General features: G+C 39.1%; 1 protein-coding gene across 3 annotated transcripts in view; it reads right to left on the bottom strand.

Annotated features, from left to right (window-relative positions):
- Window positions 1–27,195, bottom strand: part of LOC126263718 (asparagine synthetase [glutamine-hydrolyzing]) — a 197,346-nt gene that overhangs the window by 158,709 nt on the left and 11,442 nt on the right. For all 3 annotated transcript variants that reach the window (XM_049960864.1, XM_049960863.1, XM_049960862.1), the window contains exons 2-3: window positions 17,469–17,635; window positions 4,266–4,391 (exon numbers count right to left, since the gene is read on the bottom strand). In XM_049960864.1, the coding sequence (XP_049816821.1) occupies window positions 4,266–4,391; window positions 17,469–17,594 (252 nt within the window). In that variant the 5' untranslated portion in view covers window positions 17,595–17,635. The remainder of the gene's footprint in view (window positions 1–4,265; window positions 4,392–17,468; window positions 17,636–27,195) is intronic.

The raw sequence follows: 27,195 nt of genomic DNA, 5'->3' as shown, positions 1-27,195 counted from the left end.
ACACTGATTATTTCCAAAACTTCTCACTGCAAGACATGCCAGTAGCTGATCACATATATGATAGAATCATTTAATAACCAATTTATCTGCATCTCCATGCTATCACTCAACTTTTGGCTCAGACGGAACAACTGAGGCTGATAATATCTCAAGAACATATCCTATGCCTCCAATTGCATTATAACTATAAGTTTTTATTGCAGCTTATGATCAACTCATGAAGTACCAGTTTTGGTACATAAATATGATGGTTGTGATCTAAAATGTCAACTGTTTTTCTCTATCAGTACCACTTGTGTGTTATGCAAATTTCATGCATTTATAAAGATAACTGGAAGTGAGTTATACACCTCCAAGAACTGCCATTTTGGGGAATTTCTACAAAGTGTGAGCTGAATTTCTGAAATTTTTATAATAATGTTTATCTGTTTGTATTACATTTTCCCAGAGACATACTGAGCCTCAGGTTTATCTACAATAAGGATAGAAGTTGAAGTAATGAACAAAAATTTGTGCCAAGGCCAGGACTTGAACCCAGGTCTCCTCCTTACTAGACAGATGTGCTATCTACAGCACCACTCTGTCCTTGTGGCTGACACAGCTATGTTGATTACCCTAATCCAACACCATTCCCAACATGAACTTCATTTTACACTTAAGAAAAAAATTTGATTTTCTCCTCCTTAAATCGTCAGTATTGCCAAGGCTCTCCAGTATTGGAATAGCACCTCAGCTTTGAATGTATAGGGAAATCCTGTCTGTAACTCAGGCATAGCAGATCTATTGATCTGATGGAATTACATTTTCCTGGAGGCATACTAAGTTCATCAGATCAATAGATCACCTGTGCCTGAGGTACAGGCACGATTTCCCCATTAAATACAAAGCTGGGGTGCTATTCCAATACTGGAAAGCCTTGGCATTAGGTACTGTGATTTATGAAGGGGAAAACCAAGATGGGCTGAAGTGTGAATTGATGTTTATGTTGAGGACGGCATTGGACTAGGGCAGTCAAAGCAGCTGTGTCAGCCTCAATGTGAGGGTGGTGTAATGGTGGATAGCACATCTGCTAGTAAGCAGAGACCCAGGTTCAAGTCGCAGCCTTGGTACAAATTTTAATTCATTACTACAGCTTCTATCCTTATCTAGAATAAGAGAAAATGACACTGTCATGGTGTTCATTAGTACAGTTATACTTGAAAAGGCACAGTAGTAACTACAAAGGAAGACTTATCGATGCTCCTTTATCCATTTTATTTGGATGACTCAGTAACCCAAAGCAAAATATTGCAAGTAATGTTTGTGATGCCCTTGCAATAACGTCAAAGATTATCCATATACTGAACACAACTAACAGATATGTATGATTAGAAATCACATTTTATTGCTCATGGGCAAGTGACTTTACAGTCAAATTAATTAAATTCACACACATTACATTTTTCTCAGTTTAAATATATTATCTATACACACAAATTTCATCAGTCTTCTGTGTCCTTTATTTTTAACTAGCGACCCAAACTGGCTTTACACTGACAGCATCAAGTATCTACAACCAGACAACTTGACTGGCGCAGCATATTTTGTTTGGAGGCCACAAATAAAATTCATATAACAACATTAAGTAAGTGAACAATAATGTCACATAGAAGAAGGTGTAATGAATGACGAACACTAACTTCACTTAACGAAGGTTTATTCAGCACTTGCACATACAAGAGCGCGGAGTGAACTGCCTCCGGCCGGAACACATGTAGTATATATACAGTTACAGAACATTCCAGTACAATGATTCTTGACATTTGCGGATACTTCTAGAATGTACTCGAACAAAATAAAGAAATTAAAATTTAACAGTTCTGGTGAGTTTTGAACTTATGACCCTCCATGAAACAGTGTAATATCATAACCACTACACAACAATGACTGTGCTACTCAGCTTCTTCTGCAACAATATCATCACTTTCACTTAACTTACATGATATTAGCAGTGTGTGCCACAAAAGTTATCTGGAGGCACGTATGTTATGCATAGCATATGGAATTGGCATTTGGAGTGACATCTCATCTCATGGCAGTGATGGGAGCACATTGTGATGTAACATGTTTAGAACCAGTGTAAATATTGTAAGCCAGTCATGAGGGATGTGCATGTGAGTAGTTCAACATATATCAAAAGCTGGCTGAGGTGGCACAAATAAAAAATAAAAATAAAAAACACGCATGATCTACACGTTTAGCTCGCATTGTAGCGTTCCTTTTGTGAAGTTTAGTGCACACTGTGATGCTCTGTTGAGACTCATTACGGCAAATCTTTGTCTTGGGCACATTGAGGCTGACTTCTTTGCAATGCTGCACAAGGAATCATGAACACATCTAGGTTTGAGTCAAGGAAAACAGAAAACTGAAAGTTGAATCATCTGCTGCTGTGCTCCTGAAAGAATGTACTGTATGGAAACAAAGAAAAGTTGCTGAAGTACTTTTGCAGAAAATATTCTACTTGATGAGAAAAAATAAGATACCACAGATTTTAGATTTGCATCTTTCTTGCTATGCAATTGTTCAAAAACCATTGCAGGAATCTTACTGCTTAACAATATCTCATCATTTCAGACTGCAATTCTCACATCACAGCCAGACAGTGAGGTGCTTACCTTTTTGTTATTATTCTCATATTTATTATGATACTTCAAAGTTAAGTAGTTCACTGCCCGTTGTTCAAAGAATTTTCAGTGAATCTGTAATTTTCAGTGAATTTGTAATCTGATGGAAGCAGAAATTGGCAATCTTAAATTGTTGTCATATTTCGAAATGCACCCCTCAACCATCTGTAGAAGTATTTTGAAATCTTGTGCATTCATTTGCAAGAAATTTCTGGATCGCATTCAGGAAAATCGCGCCCATGTCTTTAAGAGCTTCAAAAGGCCCAATACTCTCTCTCACCAGTGTAGATATGTTTAATAGTCTTCTGCATAATTTTAAGTAAGCTGTATCCCATGCTGTGTTTTACTCTAAGAATAAATAATTGAAAACAGCAGGCCTTGGTCTCTCATATTTTTTTCATTATGCAGTTGTTCTGAAATGACTGCAGTCAGCTGGATGTCATGTACGTGCAGTTATCCAACCAGGAAAAGGGGAGCTACAGTGCAACATGGAATCTGAGCCACATTTCATTTCTGGAAAATCTCCACATCATTGTGAGGTGAATGCTATGTTAAAAGACAGAGAGAAAAATTTGAACTAGCCGGGATTCAATCCTACAACCTTTCGATTTCCAGACCATCACACCAGATGTTAATTTGGTTACACTTTCTGCTGCCTCAAATCACTGCTGCTCTATCAAGTTATGGCAGTTGCTCACTAGATGACAGTGGCATCATTTTCTGAACCTAACTTTAATTCATCATAATTCAGATAATCTGTATAAAATATCTATAAATTATATACAAAAATCTTCCTCTTGAATCACTGTATTTATTCATGAAAACCATATCAAAATCCCAACAGCAGTTCATGAGGTTACCCTGCACATACAAAGGTGCAAGGTGGCAATTTGAATTTATGTACACAGAGACAGAGAATAGATTCTGTGTTATTTGATCTGTTGACTGAAAACATATTCACGTTTCTTCCAGTATTTAAAATCTAAAAGCAAATTTAAAAAAAAATGAATGTGCTCAGTAAGAGAAAACAGGGAGAAGGAAGCAACATAAAGCAGTTACTGACAATATCAAACTCGGATTCCACAAGTTCTTTCAGTCAGGAGTAAGAGGGGAAAAAAAAGGTCTTCAAATGTGATAGTGATTGAAGGGAAGCACTCCATTATCGCTTACTTGATTATGCTATGTCTGACTAACCTCCTACTCTTCCTTCCATTAGAGTTTAACACCTTGTTGACAGTTAAGTCATGAAAGGTGGAATGCTAGCTTGGGTGCACTAGGATGTTTGAAAGAGCTGCTGTGGCACTGTTGAAAACAGTACATCATAAGTACTATAGCTAAATAAAAGATAATTTAACTCAGTTTGCCAGCCAGGATTTGATTGTGGCTCCTACCAAATATGGATCTGTGTTATACCACACACAATATTTCATTTTTCTGGTTTTCTAGTTCTAGGTCATGCAAGTTCAAAACTATTCATTTTTATGTTGTTGTCAGCACTGCATTAGATCCTCTGGTTTCACTATGTACATAGTTGATTTTTATCTATTTCAGCATCACTCATATTACTATATTTACATGGGGAATACAGCAAAATCTACTTACATTTTTGCAGTTATATATCTCCCCATTGCATATAAGGGTGAGATGAGGATAGGCATGTATTTTCATTGGTTGCATTCCATATATACAGTCCACAATTGCTAAACGGTGAAACCCAATGCAACTGTTCTGTAAAAAGACAATCATTAAGAATAAATATTTTGTCCAATAAAGCAAATCAACAATGACACTTATCTGTTGGCTACAACTGTAATAAAATGTACAGAGACATTCACATGAGTAATAAATTTCTTCAATAGCAGAATGAGAGGAAGCCCTGTACTACAAGATCCAAGCCTGGATCATCATTTTACACATAACGGGGCTCCAGTACATTTACAAAGGCTTTGTGTAATGCTTAATCCCTCAGGATATACAATGACATGATGACATGATTATGTCTCCCAGAAGATGATAGTAAAATTGAAACTAGACATGTATGAATACAATCATACTGCAGCTTCTTTTTTCAAAAACCTGTAGCACCATGTGGAGTAATATCACAAACATTTTTCGCCCCAGAAAGTCATGTTAGAGAGCAACAGAGACCAATATGGAATTTAAGACACATTGCCTTAAATTATGCAACACAAATTAATTTTTATATGTTAAAAATGGTAAATAAGAAAAAAATACTATCTATATGCAACATTTTAGGCATAAACTGTGGAAAGAAGTAACAGAAGAGAATATAGTGTGATACAATACGTTTATGGAAGTGGAGAAGTTCAGAGATTGGTGAGACACAATCTGAAGTAAACAGATATACATACAAAATAAAGAGATAAAAGCAGCACGTTAGACAGATATTAGCATATAAGGTTAATTCATACATAGTTAATCATAAAGTTTTAATTAACAATAAACTGAGAGACTGTATAAAACCAAATGAAGGACTGTTTTTCTCAATTGCAGAATGACGTGACTATTAAAGAGCAGGCACATAATTTATTATACAATATTTAATTTATGCTATTGCAAGTCTCCACTTTTTCTATACAGATGTGGGCTAATTGATGAATTAGAAAGAAGGAAGAAAGAATTGAAAGGAACCATTTAGGATCTTGTTGAGCAAATATGCCAGAATGGTCAAATGCACATGGTACAAGGGATTAATGAGCCAGACAAGGTAAGTTTGGGCACTGCTGAAATTTATGCCACCTTTGAGGAAACTTTGGAGGTTACTGATTTGGAAGAGAGTTGTACTCTGAATCAAGTCTGGAGGTTGCAGGTGCATTTTAACTGTTGTATATATAGAATTGCTGGCCTGGTAGACATGGATGAAGGCCAGGAGCAATGTTCAACGTCTTATAGAAAAACTGTTAGTGAATGGTTGAAAGCTTTTAATATGAATTTGATTGAATCTGGGAATGAAGTCAATCAGAAAGGTCGAAGTCGCGACTGTGGTCTGTTCATGAAAATTTAGAATCTATTCCAGGAATTTTTTTAGTGAATACTGAATTTGGTAGAACAGGTAGTTAAGTTTCTGTTTTTGCTGTTGTATTTCAGAACAGAGCACAGACTATGAAAATGAGAGATTTGATGTTTTAAGGTTGATGTCAGTAAAAGTGAGGGATGATTTACTGGTGGTGGTAGTACAGGCCACACAGGAAAACAACACCTTACAGCAATTTTGGAATTGAATCTGACAAATAGTTCCTCTCAGAGCTCTGCACGAGTTACTGTATATTCAATATGAACAAGGAACTCAGGAATCCATGTATAACAGATTAAAAAGAGTGTTGTTGCTTTGCATTCCTCGTATAGTGATTAAAAAGGGTACATCATATTTTAGGTGGGCTAATATGACAATAGCCAAAAAGCAGAATTTTGTAGCGTCCCCAAAACGCTAACTCAGTTAGATGAGTTAGTTGGTGAAATTCAGACTATTGAATTTGTGGATTCACAAAAGGATAGGCAGATCATAAAGAAGGGTTGCCCAAATAACACAAGTTTAAATGGTGGTGGGGGGGAGAAAGGTTAGGTTTTCAACACAGAAAGAAAGTAAGAAGTGGTTATCTCACAAGGACACAAATATCCAAAAGTAACTTGTTGGAACTGTGGGGACTCAGGATATGTAAACAGGGAATGTGTGTGGGGAAAAGACCTAATGCAAGAACTATGACAGTTAAACCCTACAAATGGTAAATTAATACTATTAAAGATTACAGAAGACGATTGTTGCTGACTTGGACACACTATTTCCATGAACAATTGCAAACAGTTTGTTTCTAATCAGGAAGTTGGTTAGAGGGAAAGGTTACAGTTACATACTGGATAGTATTTTACTGCTGATAAATCAAGCTTGAATGTAAAGGAGTGATTGCAGGCTCGGGTAACCATTGGTGATTTTGTGTGGAAGGTCAATATAAAATTGGTACTGAATTTAGTCACCAATTATACAGGGTGATTCAAAAGAACTTTTACAAACTGACATGGTGAATGAACTGGGCATACAACATGATTCAGTAATCATATAGGAACCTAGGGTCACAAAGGCCATCCGCCCTACTAAATGGTGTTGCAGTTATTTACTCACATGCTACAAATGGACATTCACTACAGGAGATGATCAAAGCTTTGTCTAGATGCATCAAGACACGCCTGACATCGACACTGCATTGAACAGCACACCCTCTTAAAGTTAACTGGTGTATCTCGAAGACATCCTGCTGCCACAACAATCCTGCCCACTAGATCCCCCAGCAATGTAACAGACGTTTCATACACAAGGCTCTTCAAATGCCCCCCACAGGAAAAAAATCAACTGGGGACAGAGCGAGTGATTGTGGCAGCCATGTGACTGGCCCTCCGCAATCAATCCAGCACCCAAGAAAGGTCGTCTGCAGATGTGCCCTCACTTGTCTGCTTGTACACACAGGGGCTCCATTTAGCTCAAATTGAATGCGGCAATGAATAGGCAGAGAAACATCATTCAACAAGCCTGGCAATACCTCTCTCAGGAATATGAGATACGTGTTACCATCAAGTCGGTCCAGGACAATGTACGGCCAAATTAAACAGTCTCCGATAATGCAAACCCACACACTAAGGGTAAACTTGGGTTGTGAGGCATGAGTACATGTAACATGTGGATTCACATCCATCTACATATGCAGGTTGTGAGTGCTCATCACATGCTCGACTCATTGGCAAAGAGGACGCTTGCTGTGAACCTTCGGTCTGCAGCAGATTCCTTTAGAAATTCCATGTGCTTGCTGTAGTCCCTCAGTTGCAATGCCTGGACACACTGAAAATTAAATGGATGCAGTCCATCATGAACAATGCACCACATGGAAGATTGGGGGATATCAGAGCGCACGATACACCTCATGTACTTATTGACAGCATACACTGCACCCTTTTGAGAATGTCTGTGTTTCGTCAATGTCTGTGGTGACCAGCATTCAGCTTGTGCACATGGAATGAGCTGGTTTCACATAATCAGCAATGCAGGATGGTGAAAAACATTTGCCAGAGCATCTTTCTATTGGGATATTTCACACAATACAATTGCACAGCTTCTCATTCACTGCTCTTGGCTGCACCTTAAATGAAATGCATCTCAGCCATTTCGCACTACTTGTAGCTGGCTATGATAACCCTAACGCTTCCACGGCGTGAATGGCAGCAGTCTCGGTGCACTGCATCCATGTTCGTATAGTAACACTCTCTTGTGACCACAGTGACCTCTCCAGTGGCATTTGGACCCCAGTTCCTATGTGATTACCAATCCTTGTTGTATGACTTATGCGCCAAGTCAATTTGTAAATGTGCTTTTTGAAGCACCCTGTATTATGGGTGGTGATTTTACTGCCAAGGTTGGCTGGTTCCTGTTTTGACGGAGTGAAAATTTTATTTCGAGTTTACCCCGTTACAATAAGAATGAAATATGAAGAAAAGAATTAAAATTTGTGTCACAGCTGGCACTCGAACCCAGGTCTCCTTGCTTACTAGGCAGAAATGCTGGCCATTACACCACCGTAGCACTATGGTCAACATTGATGCACAGACTACTCAAGTCTAGCGCCCTCCCCAACACAAACTTCAATTCATATCTTCAGCTTATTTTCCCCCTAAATTCTCACTATTGCCAGGGCTCTCCGGCATTGGAATAGCACCCCAGCGTTGGACATAATGGGGAAGTCCTATACCTCAAGTGATCTTACAGATCTTTATAATTAAATTTTACCTTGGACATTTAATTCTATGCATAATGGGAAATTTAATTATAAAGATCTATAAAATCACTTGCGGTACAGGAATTTCCCATTTCATCCAATGCTGGGGTGCTATTCCAATGCCGGAGTCCCCCAGCAATAGTGACAATTTAGGGGGAAAATAAACTGAAGATATGAATTGAAGTGTGTTTTAGGAAGAGCACTAGACTTGAGTAGTCCATGCAGCAATGTTGATTATAGTGTTGCGGTGGTGTAATGCTCAGCATTTCTCCCTAGTAAGCAAGGAGACCTGGGTTCAAGTGTCAGCTGTTGCACAAATTTTAATTCATTTCTTCAGCTTTCATCCTTATTGTAGATCAAGATGAAACTTAATTGTCTCAAGGAAAATTTAATTATGAAGATTTAGCCCATAAGTTCAGTTGTGATTTGGCCAGCAAGGGCAAAGCAGTACAGTAACGATTGCTTATAACAAACCTAGTACAGGGACAACTAATGGGGAAGATTCCAAAGCTTTAGACAAGCAGTTATCACATTTAGACAATATGCAGATAAAGGCAGTTTGAGCTGAATATCCAGATGTTTTAACACAAGAATTAAGTGCCACCAATCTGTCAGAATACTGACCTGAGTTCATCGATTACATCCCAGATAAGAAGGCCCATAAAGACTAGCACCCCCTAGCATTAAAGGAGCTTGTGGATAATATAAGATTGAAACAAGAAATATTTCATCCTTCCTAATCTCCTCTCGCTATGCCAATTTTTCTAGTTACAAAATCTAATGACAAGTACAAGCTGGTGTTGAACTATTGAGAACTGAACAAAGGAAGCATTAAGGCTCTTCCTATTCCTCGATTTTCACACCTCTTTTGGATGGTTTAAGTGAGCAAGCATCTTTACAATTGCCCTTAATAAAGCCTATAACTAGATACTATTTGGGGAAGGTTTTAAGACTGTTCATCCATGAGGTTTTTAGGGCATATAGTTTCCAGGAAGGCAATTCTAACTGATCCACAAGTAGTGGGCATGATTAGTCAATTTCCTACCCAACAAAATATTAAACAAACTGCCAGATTCACGGGTATGGCCATTTTCTTTTGAAAATTTGTTGGCGGCTTTGCTGAGAAGGCAGCACCATTTAATGAATTACAAGAGAATGGTTGCAAATTTCTTTGGGGTACCTCACAGGAAACCTCATTCATGGCATTGGAAACCACCTGTGTTAGCCCTACATCCTTCCACGCTGAAGTTATCCTTTAAACTGATGCATTAGCAATGGAGTAGAACTGTTTTACTGCAGGATCAAGAAGGTGGAAAGGAGGTGGTTGCTTAGGTCTCAACGACAGTGGAAGATTTAGAAAAGACATACTCCAGTTATGGGCTAGAAGCATTAATAGTTTTATTTGGCACAGAAAAATTTTGCTACAATCTAGAACATAAAAAATTTACCTTAGAGACAAAAAACCAAGCTGGGTACTTGCTATGCCACAAAAAAACTAACATCCAAGTCTGAGGTGCACAATATAAACGGGTCAGATAATTGTGTGGCAAACAGCCTGAGCCGCACATTTGATCACATTGATAGCCAGGTGAATTATCAGGCTGTAGAAGATCAAGGCCAGATTCCTTTAGTAAGTCCAATATTGATGCAGATTCCTCAATTATTCCATGGTTTCAGAGAATTTCATGATCAGGATGGCCGATTGAGGGCAGTTAAGAAGAAATTAGAGAAAGGTGAGCAGGTCTAGCCTTACTTCCAATAGAAAAGGCCATCTGTCGTAAGTCCCAATCTGACAATAAATATAACGTAATTCTTCGCAAAGAACTGGTTCCTTTGCTTTTGCAGTATTTTCATCAGTCACTGGTAGCTGGGCATTTAGGCATATATGAAACTCATGAAAAAAAAACTCAACAGCAATTTGTTTGGTAAGGCATGGATAACAATATTCAAAAGAGAGTATCCTGTTGTAGTATCTGTGCTGATAGTACACTGGCCAAAAATAGCAAAGTAGGTTATCTACAAGGTGTACAACTTTGCTTCTGCCATTTTTTCCCCAACATTTGAGGCTTTAATGAAACAAGTTGGTTACACATGCATCATTCAAAGCATTTTCAACCACTGGCCACTACTTTTTTCCATCTTTCAGGCAGTGTACGAATCCCGTGTCGAAAAAATTGTTCATCTTTTGAAGCGATCCACGAATTGATCCAATTTCTGACTTCTACATGAGATTGGAAGTGTTGGTCAGCCAGGCCATGTGCCATTCATCTAAACAGGTGATAGTCAGAGGGAGCAATGTCTGGAGAATACGGTGGGTGGGATAGGACTGCCCATTTTAACGTTTCCAAGTATGTTTTGACCTCTCTTGTAACGTGGGGTCGAGCGTTGTCGTACTGCAAAATTACTTCATCATGCCTCTCGCTGTATTGTGGCCGTTTGTCTTTTAATGCTTTGCTCAAACGCATTAATTTCGTTCGATAACAAGCACCTGTGATTTTTTCGCTTGGTTTTAACATCTCATAGTACATGACGCCGAGCTGGTCCCACCAAATGCAGAGAATGATCTTGGAGCCGTGAATATTCAGTTTGGCCATTGACGTGGAAGCATGGCCGGGATATCCCCATGATTTTTTGCGTTTAGGGTTATCGTAATGAACCCATTTTTCGTCCCTGGTCACAATGAAATGCAGAAATCCCTTCTGTTTTTGCCTCTAAAGGAACTGTTCACAAACACCATTCAACGTTTCTTGGTTTCAGCTCACATGGGACCCAAGTTCCTTCTTTCTGAATCATACCCATAGCCTTGAGACGTTTTGAAATGGGTTGCTGTGTCACTCCCACTAAACGTGCCAATTCTTCTTGAGTTTGAAGTGAGTCTTCACTCAGTAATGTCTTCAATTCTGCATCTTTGAAAACATTCTCTCTTCCACCATTATGCCAGTCTATGACGTTAAAATCACCCTTCTTGAAGCATTGAAACCACTCACGACATGTTCTCTCACTAATAGCGTCCTTACCATACATACTTGAGAGCATTCAATGAGACTCAGCCACTGTTTTCTTCATAGTGAAACAAAACAGTAACACCTCCCATGAATGATGAGGATTAAGCTCGTAAACTGACATTTTCAATTAAGAACAACTTTATGATGCAGACACAAATCGACTAATGTTTGAATGAAGTTATGTTGACCGAGGTCCAAGCTAACTGCCTGACATCTGTGATCTGTATCTTTCGACCGCTACTTACCGTTGTCGCCACCTATCAGCAAACGGTGGAAGCAAAGTTGTACACCTGGTAGGTTCCAAACTGGTGGATGGGACCTTCCAGAAGACGTATGTAGAATTTGTAGGTCCTTTGCTTACTCAGTAATTACTATATTTTGGTTTGTGACAAAGCATTTAAACATTTGGTATGGCTGCTACCTAACAAGGCTGCAAATGCTCAAGTGACAGAACAAAATTTGAAAAGTATTTTTGGAACCTTCTGGTCAACTGAGTGTTTGGTAATACATAATATTACATCTTTTACCGCACATTGGTTTAAAAAATCCTGGTTATGTATGGCAGTTTAATATATAACAGCTACACCTCCCCTCTCCAAATCCCATGTACACTGAATGCATTAATAGAAACCTGATGTCTGCTCTTATAGCTTATCACAGCAGTGATCAGAGTGGCTGGATTGATCACTTCCATTGTCAACCATGGCATTTAATACTGCCTGCCATGTAAGCCATCAACCTGCTGTCACTAGTTCGTGCTTGGGTTATCGACTAGCTCATGGTCAACTGATGACCTTTTGTCTTAGAGGAGCAATGCTCAACAGGTGGTTACTCTTTAGAGAAGAGCTAAGACAACCATAAAAAAGGCTCTTGAAAAGAATGCTATATGGTACAATATGGGGTGGCAGTTGAATATCTGCTGAGTTGGGGGTAAAGTTTTCATTAGGAACTTTCAGGCTATGAGTAAAGCCACTGAAAAAGATCACAAACAAGCTTTCCCAGGTTCAAGGATCCATTCCAAATTAGTAAGTTTCTAGCCCAGTAGCTGGTTTGTTGATTAGTCTTCACACAGGAATAGAAATGAGAGCTCAACTTTCCCAATAAAGCTGGGTCCTGAAGATTGATCTGACAGTTTAGCGGCATGTAAGCAGATCAAGGGGGAGGGAAGGAGGAGTATGTGCCAACAGTGCACAATTTTTGTTTTGGTAACAAAGTTGACACCAACCTTGTTCAGTGAGTTGCTGGTCCCTCTGGCAGAAACAGAGATACACTGTGGCTACGAACTGTGGTGGGGGTTCGGCTGTGAGCAAAGTTCTGGGATGTTGACTGTGGAGTGTGCGAAGTGACAGGCAACAGCAGCAGAGGAAGCTACCTGTCTTATCAGACAGAGTACGCAGTTAGTGCTTTGGAACTTTTAGCTCACTTTGTTGAATGTGCTGTTGTGGCTGTGATTTCTGACATTTTTGACATTGTGAACATTTCTTAAGAGGTTAATTTTGTTGTAAAGTACATGTGCAAATGAGAATTGATTTTTTAATGAAAATGATGATATACCTGTCTGCATACATAATGGTACCAGGTGAAAGTTATAGCAGCTACATTTAAGCACGATTGTCTGGGATCAAGCCCAGACCCATCAAATTCTACCTTTCTTAAATGTTTTTATTTATTTATTTATTTATTTATTTATTTATTTTTTTTATTTTAAAGTGATTGTCTGCTTCCTTAATCATTTTGAAGTTTGTTTTAAATATTGCTTCTGCTAACATTCACCTGTAGCTTTGGTACTGCTCTGGTTGTTAGGCATCATGCTGTAACTGTTGTATGTCTGCTTTTTAAATTCTTAAGAGGCTGAGTTTTATTGTTTGTGAGCCTTATTTTTCACACCTGTTAATTCATCTGATCTTGTCTCTGTTTAAGTTGGTAGTCACTAGAGTTCGAGTTATATTTTGAGAACGAAAATGTGATTTGTTATATATTGCAAAGTTTGTTATTTAAATAAAAATACAAATCATTGTAACTTGTAACTCAGCTCAATCGATTGGACCCAACCTTTCAGCCTACTGTCCAGTACTACAATAGTGTGTACATGTAGTACAGACAGAAAACTGGAAGCATCAGCAGATGAGAAATTACTGGTTGGAGTACGATTGAATCTTTTCTGTATCATATGAAAAATACGGCCTTGTTACACGCCAAGGTGTTGAATAGTGAGTACAACTAATACTATGAAGGTGAGAGTCAGAGAACAGATTACATGAAAAAGTGTACATATAACAAATATTTATTTATTTATTTATTTATTTTTATTTATTTATTTATCTATCTTCAAACATTTACATGCAGTCGATGTCATCATGAGTAATGTACAATTTACATATTAAGAAATATAACGATTGTGAGGTATCACACAAAGCTAAAGCATACATTTTAAAAGAACATACATAATAAAGGAATACATTTGATACATAAAGATATCCCACATAACTAAAGTGAGCATTTTAAAGAACGTGCATAATAAAAGAATACATTTCATACATAAGCATTTCTCCACATGTTTAACAGTTAAATGTGGAAATACAGAGACAAAAAAAAAAAAAAAAAAAAAGCTTAGGAAGAGATACAAACAGAGTTGCAAGTTGTTTCGTAAGTCAGGTCTATTTTTGAAGAGTTTTCAAATTCTTTAACACTGTAAAAAGCTTTGTCTTTCAGCCATTTTTAGTCTTACTTTTAAATATATTAAGAGAGACACAATGTGCCTGCACAGGTAATGTGTTGAAAAGCCTTATTCCCACGTATTCATAACTGTCTTGTGTTTTCTTGAGTCAAGTTGTTGGTATGTCTATCTTAAATGTTTGACGAGTGTTATGATTGTGAACGGACTGCCTAAGGTTGTAACTGTTAAAGTTTCCTTTTATGTACAAAAGGCAGCTGTATATAAAAAGAGAAGGGACTGTCATTATCTGTAATTCTTTGAAGTATGACCTACATGATATGTTATTTTTGGTAATCCCAGAGATGCTCCTGATGGCTTTCTTCTGCCAAATAAAAATTTTCCTAAACCATGGAGAATTACCCCATAGAAGAATACCATAGCTAATATGGCAATGAAAGAATGCATAATAGGAATTAATCAGCAGGCTTTCAGAAACACAGGTGCGTAATTTTTTCAGTAGATAGACAACTCGCGAAAGCTTTCGAGATATGTTGTCTATGTGACTCTGCCAGGTTAATTTCGTATCTAAGTATATGCCAAGAAGTTTGGTAGAAGTGTACTCAATTTCAGCACTGGATAAGCTGAAGGATATATTTACAGTCTTTTCATAGTTAATAGCTAACTCTTGGCTTCGAACCACATATTGGATAATCTGAGAAAATCTTTACTTTGCTCCTTCAGTTTATTTATGTCCTTCCCTGAATTGATGAAAGTTGTATCATCTGCGTAAAGCACAGATTTGCATGGCATATTGCTGAGCAGGTCATTTATAAATATTATAAACAGTAATGGCCCAAGCACTGATCCTTGGGGAACACCTCTAGTGACATTCAGTAACTGTGACTTTTGACCGTTGTAGCTTACAGTTTGCTTTCTGTTACTGAGATATGATTTAATGAGGGAGAGTTCCAGATCCCTAATGCCATAACACCATAGTTTTTCCAGCAGTATTTTGTGGTTTACAGAATCAAATGCTTTGCTTAAGTCCACTAGTGTGGCTTCAGCAGATAATTTGGATTCAAAAGAAGATTGCACATTAGAAACAACATTTTCAACAGCATTAATTGTTGATAACTGGGCCCTAAAACCATATTGAGACTTAGTAAGTATATTGTTTTTTGACAAATTCATGTTAATTTGCTTTTGTATACAATATTCGATTATTTTTGAAAAAATAGGTATCAGAGTAATTGGACAATAATTATTAGTGCACGATTTATCACCCTTTTTGTGTAATGGAATTACTACTGTCTTCTTTAGACATTCTGGAAAAATACCACTGTCAAATATCCAGTTTATGAGTGTGCAGAGAGGGAATGATATCAAGTCAATTATTTTTTTAATCATAAAATTTGAGAGGCCATAAATGTCTTCTGATCTGGAGTCACTTAACTTTGCCACTGATTTAATTACATCACTTATTTCCACATGTCCCCAATTACAGGTTGGCATGGTATCAGCAAAGTTTTGTAAAAACTGGTTTATATAAGTAGATTGTGAATTTGGTTTTGAACTCTTCTTATGAGGAGATGAGGGATTAGGGTTTGCTGCATTGATAAACAAAAAGAGGTTAAATTCATCTGGGGTGACATTAACATCAGTTGTAACTTTTGCACTATGACTACCTGTACCTAATTCTGCTTTAATGACCCTCCACGCAGCCTTACACTTATTATTGGAGATTTTGATCAAGTTATCATTTGCTCTACATTTTGCTAATCTGATTTGTGATCTATAGTGTCTCTTGAGGCTCACATACGTTGCATTGTCAACACTACCATTTTTTACCTTATCATAGCATATCAAAACCATTAATCTCAGCTTCTGTAAATATGGCGTGAACCACCTATGTGGAGTAGTTCGACCTTGCTTTCTTGCCATAGTTTTGTTTCATTTGGTAACCATTGGACAGGAGGTATTGAAAATTTCAGATAGAGTACTAACAAACCTGCTACAAGCCTCCTCAACATTGTTGGAAGCACATATTATATTATTCCAGTTTAGCGCCTTCACCTTATCCCTGAAGCTATTTATGCTTTTATCATTTAATAACCTAACATACAGGGTTGGTTCACAATCCCCCATTGTTTCATTAATTGTTAGTTTTACCCACATACCTTTGTGATCTGTCAGATGGTCGACATTAAGGAGTCCCAATTCAAAATCATCTTTATGCATATTTGTGATAAAATTGTCGAGACAAGAAAGTTGTCTTGTGGGACTATAATTTGCACAGAAGAGATTATGGGATCTTAGCATGTTAAGCAAATTAGTAATTTTGTGTGTGTTTTTTTTTTTTTTTTTTTTTTTTTTCCTTACATCAGAATTTAAATCTCCTAAAATTACTGTCTTGTGTTTGGTATAATTTTCTGTATGGTGAATAAGTTTATCTAAACACTCTACAAACTGATCGGCATCACTATCAGGAGAATGGTATATTGAAATAATTGTGAGTTTTAATGTTGGTAGTAGCATGACAGCTGCTTCAAGAATGCCTTTAACACATATGTCCCTAACAACAAGCATAGTATATCTTAACCTAGGTTGTCACTTATATATATTGTGGAACCCCCATAACCTTCATTGGGTCTGCAGTAACTTGTAATTAAATTAAAACATGGTGGTACAGTTTTATCTCTTCTTCTCTTAACCAGTTTCCATTAATACATAATACTATTCTATTGTTTCCATTCAATACAACACCAAGTTCATCAGCTTTATATTTCAGAGATCTAATATTTATGTGCATAAATAATATTGATTTTTCACAGCAAGAGGGATGTGTAGTGCAACATAACACTCAAAACTCTCAGGAGCTATTATTTGATTCTGAAGACAATGATTGCATAATGTTCTTTTATTATGTTATAAGTTTATAAGCTTGGGATTAAATTCTCATGGGGCAATATTAGTAGTTTAATCTGTAAGTAAGATGGGAATCCCCCCCATTTCCCACTGAGTGTGGCTTTATACTTATTTTCCAGACTGGTAGTTGGATCACTGTGGCTCTCTCAAACTCAAAACAGGGAATCCTGACCAAACAACATGAGTCAGCTGCCTACCACTAGAGTATCTGCAGAAGTCTGTTCGCAACCCCTCAAAAAATTTACTTAAATCTGTACGTATTTTTATAGTAGTGGTAATTATTCTGAATACAAAAAACAGATAAAGGCTGTACATCTACAGGGAACAAAATGCTTTTTCACTGAACCAATTACTAATAAAAATAATTTTCAATAGGGAGTTAACTTGCAGTCATTGTTTACAGGCAGGCTATGTATTAATAACAAATGATTTACCTTACCTGTATTCGTTTGTCATGTTCTATGCGCCATGCGTCAGGGCCACGGTGACTTATCTTTGAGAAGGAGGTGTTTGAGTGCACAGAAGTGCTTGTTGCTAGGCCAAAAACTGCCCATATGCCACACATTTTATTGTTTTTGTAAATCAGTCTTCAGTTGTAATTTGTGTCTGTAATACAACGATTTCATAAAAGTATGAAATTTACAATTCTATGATATTGTACATAATTTGAAAGACACTTACTCAGGTTGGCACTACACAGCAAGGATCATTACAGAAAATAAAAACATTTATTTGACAGAAAGCACTACTTTCATACAGCTTTTTTCCAATATAGCAGCATTTGACAGCCTATATTTTTCAAAAGCTATTTTGTTAAGACTGGAGTGTTATAAGTAACATTATAATAAATATGAGAAATAGTCACCAATTTATATTCTTACAACAGAAATCACGTAATCCTATACAGAAGTCATCTGCTCTGTTATGGATTCAATTCCACTTTTAAATGCAGTTTATGAACAAATATCGGTAACTGAAACCGATTTTCTAATAACTGAATAGATAATAAAGCAATGAAATCAACCAATTATTGCCAAAATTAATTGGATATATAAAAAAATCTACTCACCAAGTGGCAGCAGAACACACACATAAAAGACAGTTGTAACTGGCAAGCTTTCAGAGCCATTGGCTCCTTCTTTAGGCAGAAGGGTTGAAGGGGAAGGAAGAGGAGTGAAGGAAAAGGACTGGAGAGGTCTAAGAAAAGGAGTAGATTTTGGGAAAGTCACCCAAAACTGCGCGTCACAGGAGACCTACCGTATGGGATGACGAGGAAAGACAGGCTGATTCAATCTTTCCTTTACGGTAAGTCTCCCCTGACCCACGGTTCTGGGTGACTTTCCCAAAATATACCCCTTTTCCCAGACCTCTTCAGTCCTTTTCCTTCACCCCTCTTCCTTCCCCTTCAACCCTTCTGCCTGAAGAAAGAGTCACTGGCTCCAAAAGCTTCCCAATTACAACTGTCTTATGTGTGTGTTCTGCCATCGCTTGGTGAGTAGATTTTTTTATCTATCCAATTAAATAATTTGGATAGATAATAAGTAACATATTAAGTTGCACTTATTAGAGGAATCACAGGGTATTCTCCGTACACTAGTGTACAGATTGCAGTGTGTTTGAATAATAAAGGAAACTCTTTACAAAAAATTATGTCAAGAAAGCAGGATATTTGTACATAGGTGGAATATATTAACAGCTTATTCAGTCACATGATCTGCTGCATGGTTTTTATGCGAACACCAAAGAAAAATAATTTCAGAAAGCATCACGTATGGGACTTGTTTACATATTATAGTAACTGCAATTGCCACTTAAAACTCTATCTCAAGGGGCATCAATCATTTAGTGACCCACACAGAGTCCACATCCAATATCTGGGTGTGGAGCTGTATGGTGTGCCACAGAAATCGGCAGATGCTAGAACTATCAGGGATCTACAAGTGCAGCCTCTTCTCCGAGCACTCTACCAACCGGCCGACAGCTTATAGAGTTGAGGCCCGGCCAGCCTCACCCTCAGTTACATGTTGACATTCTGACTAGGATTGTTGGACTAGTAGTGTGGCCATTCTCAGGGAAGTGTCTCTCTGCACAAATTAGTTCCAGACATAATAAAGTGATGTGCCTGTCACTGTCTGTATGCTCCTGTGTTAGAACACAATGGCAATGAGTAGGGTCTTATTTTCATGTGCCTGTCATTTTGTGGTTGCTTTTCACATCTTGTTGTGACATATAGTCTCTATTTCAAACATTAGTGCAACAGCAGAAGGATCACATCACGCTCATACAACAGACTTTGTTGTTGTTGCTCTCCAAGCCTTTATCTGTAGCTCTGTTTCCTCTTGTTGCCTCTGACATGATGGCAGAAGATTGGGAAGCATACAAATACTGTTTACAGCAACATTTCCATGCATTTCACATTACGGATGGAGACATGTGTCGTGCACTGTTTTTGTTGTGGACATCTCCTGCCTTGTATCAGGTTTTGCAGCAGTTGGCCCTGTTGCAGGAACTTTCCTCTTTGTTATCTGACATTTTATATTCATTGTTGTCTTCCTATTATTACTGCTTCATGCATGTCATGACAGCTAGGGTTGAATTCTATCAGTGCAAGAAGCAGCACCATCAGTCTTATCATGCCTTGGCCGTGACACTCCATGGACTTTGTTACAAGTGCCATTTTGTCACTGCCAAGTTAAAAGAATAATATTCGAACTGTGCTCTCACATATTTACACTGCACCATGGGCATCATAGCAATGGAACTGCAACTTTCCACCTGACACTGGTAGCAGTCGCGCGGGATCTGACGGACCCAACCGAGCGCGTCTGCTGAAACACACCTCCAGCAGATCTGCACCTTGAGTGCCCTCAGCTGCCGTAATATATGAGTCGGCAGCAGCAGCCCAGTCCACTCGTGCTCGAAGCCATTACTCTAAGGGACACTGTGCAAATATCACTTAGTCGCAGCACCAACATCATCGTTGTTGCCATTGTAACAGCTGGAATCTGTTTCTTACTGCATTATTTGTAATGCCTTCATTCACTTGTCAAAATACAAGTCAAGTAAATCTTCTGTTTGCTGTGTTACTTGTTTGCTAATAATTTCTGCTCCTGTCCAGCTTGCTTATGACAACAGTTGCCGCACGCTCTGTAGCCCACCTGTCCTACCGTTGCGTACAAAGTCATAAACAACATCAGGCGACAAGTTATCAAGCCTAAGTGTAGCAGTCATCTTGTTGTTTATTCCTGTTATGTGGTCTTTTTGGTTGTTTCTTCAGTTGTTCATCCCGTTTACCCATTGTTTGCCTTGCTTGTGCTCGTTATGTTCTAGGTTCTGTGGTTGCTGCTTTTGCACCCCTTTTTGCTTCCTCTGTGCTATTATTGCTTTTTGCTGTTTGTCTTTGTGCATTACTTAATTGTCTTGTTATTTTGTACCTTGATTAGTTAGTATGGCTACTCAGTTGCAGTCACCAGCTGTACCACCTGCAGTTGATCTAACACAGTTCATTCAGTTTCAGAGTCAACAAATGGTGCAATTGCTTGACGTGATGAATAACTTCATGACGACGTAGATGACCATCACCTGCACTGCCTGCATATGTGCCACCTTTTCATGGGTTTGATGAGACGAAGTTAGATTGGACAGAGTACCTCACACAGTTCAACGCACACATCAGGGCACATCACATACAAGATACAGCCAAATGTTCTTACTTCTTGGCCACAGAAAGAGTGATTATTTATACACATGGGACCAAACTCTTTCTCACTTCCCAGCCTGAACTAACACCATATAAGGAATTTTTGCAGGCACTTACAAAGTTTTATGAAGATAGGGTATATGTGGTGGCTGTCCATTACAAATTATTTAGGCTCCGTATGCAACAAGGGCAGACATAGCATTATTGGGTGACTGAACTGCAAGACTTTACTAGACAGTGTTGATTCAAAGTGTGACTGTGGCAAATTCTACAGTGATCCATGACTTGCAGTGCCATAACACACAGTGTAGCTGACTCTCAAATTCGCAAACAGATTCTTAAATATCTGGACCCTTCCTTTCAACGTGTTCTGCAGACTTGCAAACAGTGGCCCAGCAGCAACAGTCACAGCATGAGCAAAAACATGTCACATCCAGCATAGAGTGCGAAGTCATGCCCTCACTGTAACACGCCACATGCTTGCCGATCTTGCTCTTCACATGAAGCGCTTGCTTCTTTGCAGCAAATGGGATATGTACAGTCTGTGTGCTTCAGAAGCATAAGGCACCCTCTACAGTTACTCCTTCAGGCAAATATACACTCCTGGAAATTGAAATAAGAACACCGTGAATTCATTGTCCCAGGAAGGGAAAACTTTATTGACACATTCCTGGGGTCAGATACATCACATGATCACACTGACAGAACCACAGGCACATAGACACAGGCAACAGAGCATGCACAATGTCGGCACTAGTACAGTGTATATCCACCTTTCGCAGCAATGCAGGCTGCTATTCTCCCATGGAGACGATCGTAGAGATGCTGGATGTAGTCCTGTGGAACGGCTAGCCATGCCATTTCCACCTGGCGCCTCAGTTGGACCAGCGTTCGTGTTGGGCGTGCAGACTGCGTGACACGACGCTTCATCCAGTCCCAAACATGCTCAATGGGGGACAGATCCGGAGATCTTGCTGGCCAGGGTAGTTGACTTACACCTTCTAGAGCACGTTGGGTGGCACGGGATACATGCGGACGTGCATTGTCCTGTTGGAACAGCAAGTTCCCTTGCCGGTCTAGGAATGGTAGAACGATGGGTTCGATGACGGATTGGATGTACCGTGCACTATTCAGTGTCCCCTCGACGATCACCAGTGGTGTACGGCCAGTGTAGGAGATCGCTCCCCACACCATGATGCCGGGTGTTGGCCCTGTGTGCCTCGGTCGTATGCAGTCCTGATTGTGGCGTGCACCTGCACGGCGCCAAACACGCATACGACCATCATTGGCACCAAGGCAGAAGCGACTCTCATCGCTGAAGACGACACGTCTCCATTCGTCCCTCCATTCACATCTGTCGCGACGCCACTGGAGGCGGGCTGCACGATGTTGGGGCGTGAGCGGAAGACGGCCTAACGGTGTGCGGGACAGTAGCCCAGCTTCATGGAGACGGTTGCGAATGGTCCTCGTCGATACCCCAGGAGCAACAGTGTCCCTAATTTGCTGGGAAGTGGCGGTGCGGTCCCCTACGGCACTGCGTAGGATCCTACGGTCTTGGCGTGCATTCGTGCGTCGCTGCGGTCCGGTCCCAGGTCGACGGGCACGTGCACCTTCCGCCGACCACTGGCGACAACATCGATGTACTGTGGAGACCTCACGCCCCACGTGTTGAGCAATTCGGCGGTACGTCCACCCGGCCTCCCGCATGCCCACTATATGCCCTCGCTCAAAGTCCGTCAACTGCACATACGGTTCACGTCCACGCTGTCGCGGCATGCTACCAGTGTTAAAGACTGCGATGGAGCTCCGTATGCCACGGCAAACTGGCTGACACTGACGGCGGCGGTGCACAAATGCTGCGCAGCTAGCGCCATTCGACGGCCAACACCGCGGTTCCTGGTGTGTCCGCTGTGCCGTGCGTGTGATCATTGCTTGTGCAGCCCTCTCGCAGTGTCCGGAGCAAGTATGGTGGGTCTGACACACCGGTGTCAATGTGTTCTTTTTTCCATTTCCAGGAGTGTATGTCACAAACAGTGTTTAGTGTGTTTTCAAAGACCACAGTGTCATTCACACTAAACAACAGTCTGTAATCTACTCCCTCCTTTGTTCTTCCATCTATTGCCCACATTAAACAATGCAAAGTCCAAGTAATTAATAAGCAAAGTCTTTTATGAAGAATTGAGAGGAGCGAAGATTACAATAAACTTTCACATTTACTTAGCTTGTCATATTGAAATGGCTCCAGTACTTCTTGTCTAGGGGTCTGATTCTTGAAACTGAAAATCAATCGTCAGGGCCTCATGGTTGGTTTGAACTAAATAAGTTTGAATATTGCTGTTGCCTCATTTTTTATGTAAATATAGTTTTCACTGTTTTTCTTAGATTTTAGTATATCATACAGTATTTTGAATTCCCACATTAATAAAGCTGAAATTACATTGTTCACACCTGCTATACACATCACATTAGAGGCAAGCTTACCACTCTCACACACTGTGGAAATAACAATACTCCAAAGGGTTTACAATTTTTCTTAACAAATGAATTCCTACTAGTTTTTTTTTTTTCTTAAATTTCGATTATTATTTCATAAATGAATCCAGAAATAGACATAGTAAATGTACAGGATTGCGTAATTAATAATAGAAATTTTAAGTGTGGAAATAATTCGTAATTTCAAATGTTTCTATAAAAATAATTTTAACTGTACATTCATTCATAACTAATACTAATCAATTATAATATTGAAACAAAAATATTTTATAAAGTAATTCCTTTTCATAAATTTTAGCTTGAAATATAACATACTATGTATAAAATTATATGAAAATTTTCAGAAAAGCAACTCAGATAATAATGAAATGTCCAAAATTCGAAAAATAACACTGGTATCGACAACTACTGTTGAGAAAAAGTAATGCTTGAGAAGGACATCCCGTTACAAGTGTAACAGCTGTTCGAAAGACTTCCAACTCATCTGCAGTGCTACAGGAAAACAACAAACTTTTTGTTTCTTTTACTATTGCTGGACAGTAAGTCCATTTGCAACTTGACACAAGTGCTTCAGTGACTTTGCTTAACTGCAGACTTACGAATTGCTTGGCAAACCTAAGTTGTGCACATTGCGCCATTAGCTGAGAGCAGCATATAATAACCAAGACATTCCTGTATTAGATACTTGTACCCTCCTGTAACTTTCCGAAACTTGACATGGACAGTGAATATCACAGTGCTTTCCTCCTGCTGTTTCTTCCTTTGATCCTTGGGACAGTGTTGCTAACTTACGTGCAGAATTCCAGGATTTGTTTTCTAAGGGTTTGGATAAAGTTAATACTTTGTTGCCTATGTCACAATGAAGGACAATGCACAGCCATGTTCTGTTAGAACCTGCCCTGTTCCTCGTGCTCTTCGAGAACAGATGGCTCAGTAACTTACTGCCACGCAAGACAGTTGGGTTGTAGCATCCATAACTGCCAGTCAGTGGGCATCCTTTCTTGTTATTATAAAGAAGCCATTCAGCAGACTACAGATGTGTGACGATTTTAAGAAAACTGTGAACCCTCAAAAAGTCACTGACAGTTACACTTTGCCACATCTGAGAGCACAAATTGGGTGCCAGTTGTTGTTGTTGTTGTTGTTGTTGTTGTTGTTGTCTTCAGTCCTGAGACTGGTTTGATGCAGCTCTCCATGTTACTCTATCCTCTGCAAGCTGCTTCATCTCCCAGTACTTACTGCAACCTACATCCTTCTGAATCTGCTTAGTGTATTCATCTCTTGGTCTCCCTCTACAATGATTACCCTCCACACTGCCCTCCAATGCTAAATTTGTGATCCCCTGATGCCTATGAACATATCCTACCAACCGGTCCCTTCTTCTTGTCAAGTTGTGCCACTAACTCCTCTTCTCCCCACTTCCATTCAATACCTCTTCATTAGTTATGTGATCTACCCATCTAATCTTCAGCATTCTTCTGTAGCACCACATTTCGAAAGCTTCTATTTTCTTCTTGTCCAAACTATTTATGGTCCATGTTTCACTTCCATACATGCCTACACTCCATACAAATACTTTCAGGAACGACTTCCTGACACTTAAATCTGTACTTGATGTTAACAAATTTCTCTTCTTCAGAAACGCTTTCCTTGCCACTGCCAGTCTACATTTTATATCCTCTCTACTTCGACCATCATCAGTTATTTTGCTCCCCAAATAGCAAAATTCATCTGCTACTTTAAGTGTCTCATTTCCTAATCTAATTCCCTCAGCATCACCCAAATTAATTCGACTACATTCCATTATCCTCGTTTTGCTTTTGTTGATGTTCATCTTATATCCTCCTTTCAAGACACTGTCCATTCAGTTCAACTGCTCATCCAAGTCCTTTGCTGTCTCTGACAGAATTACAATGTCATCGGCAAACCTCAAAGTTTTTATTTCTTCTCCATGGATTTTGATACCTACTCCGTATTTTTCTTTTGTTTCCTTCACTGCTTGCTCAATATACAGATTGAATAACATCGGGGAGAGGCTACAGCCCTGTCTTACTCCCTTCCCCACTGCTTCCCTTTCGTGCCCCTCGACTCTTATAACTATCATCTGGTTTCTGTACAAGTTGTAAATAGCCTCTCGCTCCCTGTATTTTACCCCTGCCACCTTCAGAATTTGAAAGAGAGTATTCCAGTCAACATTGTCAAAAGCATTCTCTAAGTCTACAAATGCTAGAAACGTAGGTTTGCCTTTCCTTAATCTTTCTTCTAAGATAAGTCGTAAGGTCAGTATTGCCTCACATGTTCCAACATGTCTACGGAATCCAAACTGATCTTCCCCTAGGTCATCTTCTACCAGTTTTTCCATTCGTCTGTAAAGAATTCGCGTTAGTATTTTGCAGCTGTGACTTATTAAACTGATAGTTTGGTAATGTTCACATTTGTCAACACCTGCTTTCTTTGGAATTGGAATTATTATATTCTTCTTGAAGTCTGAGGGTATTTTGCCTGTCTCATACATCTTGCTCACCAGATGGTAGAGTTTTGTCAGGACTGGCTCTCCCAAGGCTGTCAGTAGTTCTAATGGAATGTTGTCTACTCCCGGGGCCTTGTTTCGACTCAGGTCTTTCAGTGCTCTGTCAAACTCCTCACGCAGTATCGTATCTCCCATTTCATCTTCATCTACATCCTCTTCCATTTCCATAATATTGCCCTGTACATTGCCCTTGTATAGACCCTCTATATACTCCTTCCATCTTTCTGCTTTCCCTTCTTTACTTAGAACTGGGTTTCCACCTGAGCTCTTGATATTCATACAAGTGGCTCTCTTTTCTCCAAAGGTCTCTTTAATTTTCCTATAGGCAGTATCTATCTTGCCCCTAGTGAGATAAGCCTCTACATCCTTACATTTGTCCTCTAGCCATCCCTGCTTAGCCATTTTGCACTTCCTGTCGAACTCATTTTTCAGACGTTTGTATTCCTTTTTGCCTGCTTCATTTACTGCATTTTTATATTTTCTCATTTCATCAATTAAATTCAATATTTCTTCTGTTACCCAAGGATTTCTACTAGCCCTTGTCTTTTTACCTACTTGATCCTCTGCTGCCTTCACTACTTCATCCCTCAGAGCTACCCATTCTTCTTCTACTGTATTTCTTTCCCCCATTCCTGTCAATTGTTCCCATATGCTCTCCCTGAAACTCTGAACAACCTCTGGTTCAGTCAGTTTATCCAGGTCCCATCTCCTCAATTTTCCACCTTCTTGCAGTTTCTTCAGTTTTAATCTACAGTTCATAACTAATAGAGTGTGGTCAGAGTCCACATCTGCCCCTGGAAATGTCTTACAGTTTAAAATCTGGTTCCTAAATCTCTGTCTTACCATTATATAATCTATCTGATACCTTCTAGTATCTCCAGGATTCTTCCATGTATACAATCTTCTTTTATGATTCTTGAACCAAGTGTTAGCTATGAATAAGTTATGCTCTGTGAAAAATTCTACCAGATGGCTTCCTCTTTCATTTCTTACCCCTAAACCATACTCACCTACTATGTTTCCTTCTCTCCCTTTTCCTACTGAGTAATTCCCAGTCACCCATGACTATTAAATTTTCGTCTCCCTTCACTACCTGAATAACTTCTTTTATCTCAGCATACATTTCATCAATGTCTTCATCATCTGCAGAGCTAGTTGGCATATAAACTTGTACTACTGTAGTAGGCATGGGCTTCATGTCTATCTTGGCTACAATAACGCGTTCACTATGCTGTTTGTAGTAGCTTACCCACACTCCTATTTTTTTATTCAATATTAAACCTACTCCTGCATTACCCCTATTTGATTTTGTATTTATAACCCTGTATTCACCTGACCAAAAGCCTTGTTCCTCCTGCCACCGAACTTCACTAATTCCCACTATATTTAACTTTAACCTATCCATTTCCCTTTTTAAATTTTCTAACCTACCTGCCCGATTAA

This window comes from Schistocerca nitens, chromosome 6 (genome assembly GCF_023898315.1).
Source record: "Schistocerca nitens isolate TAMUIC-IGC-003100 chromosome 6, iqSchNite1.1, whole genome shotgun sequence".
NCBI lineage: Eukaryota > Metazoa > Arthropoda > Insecta > Orthoptera > Acrididae > Schistocerca > Schistocerca nitens.
Note: the sequence above shows the minus strand (reverse complement) of the source record. Positions and strands in the feature narration are given on the sequence as shown.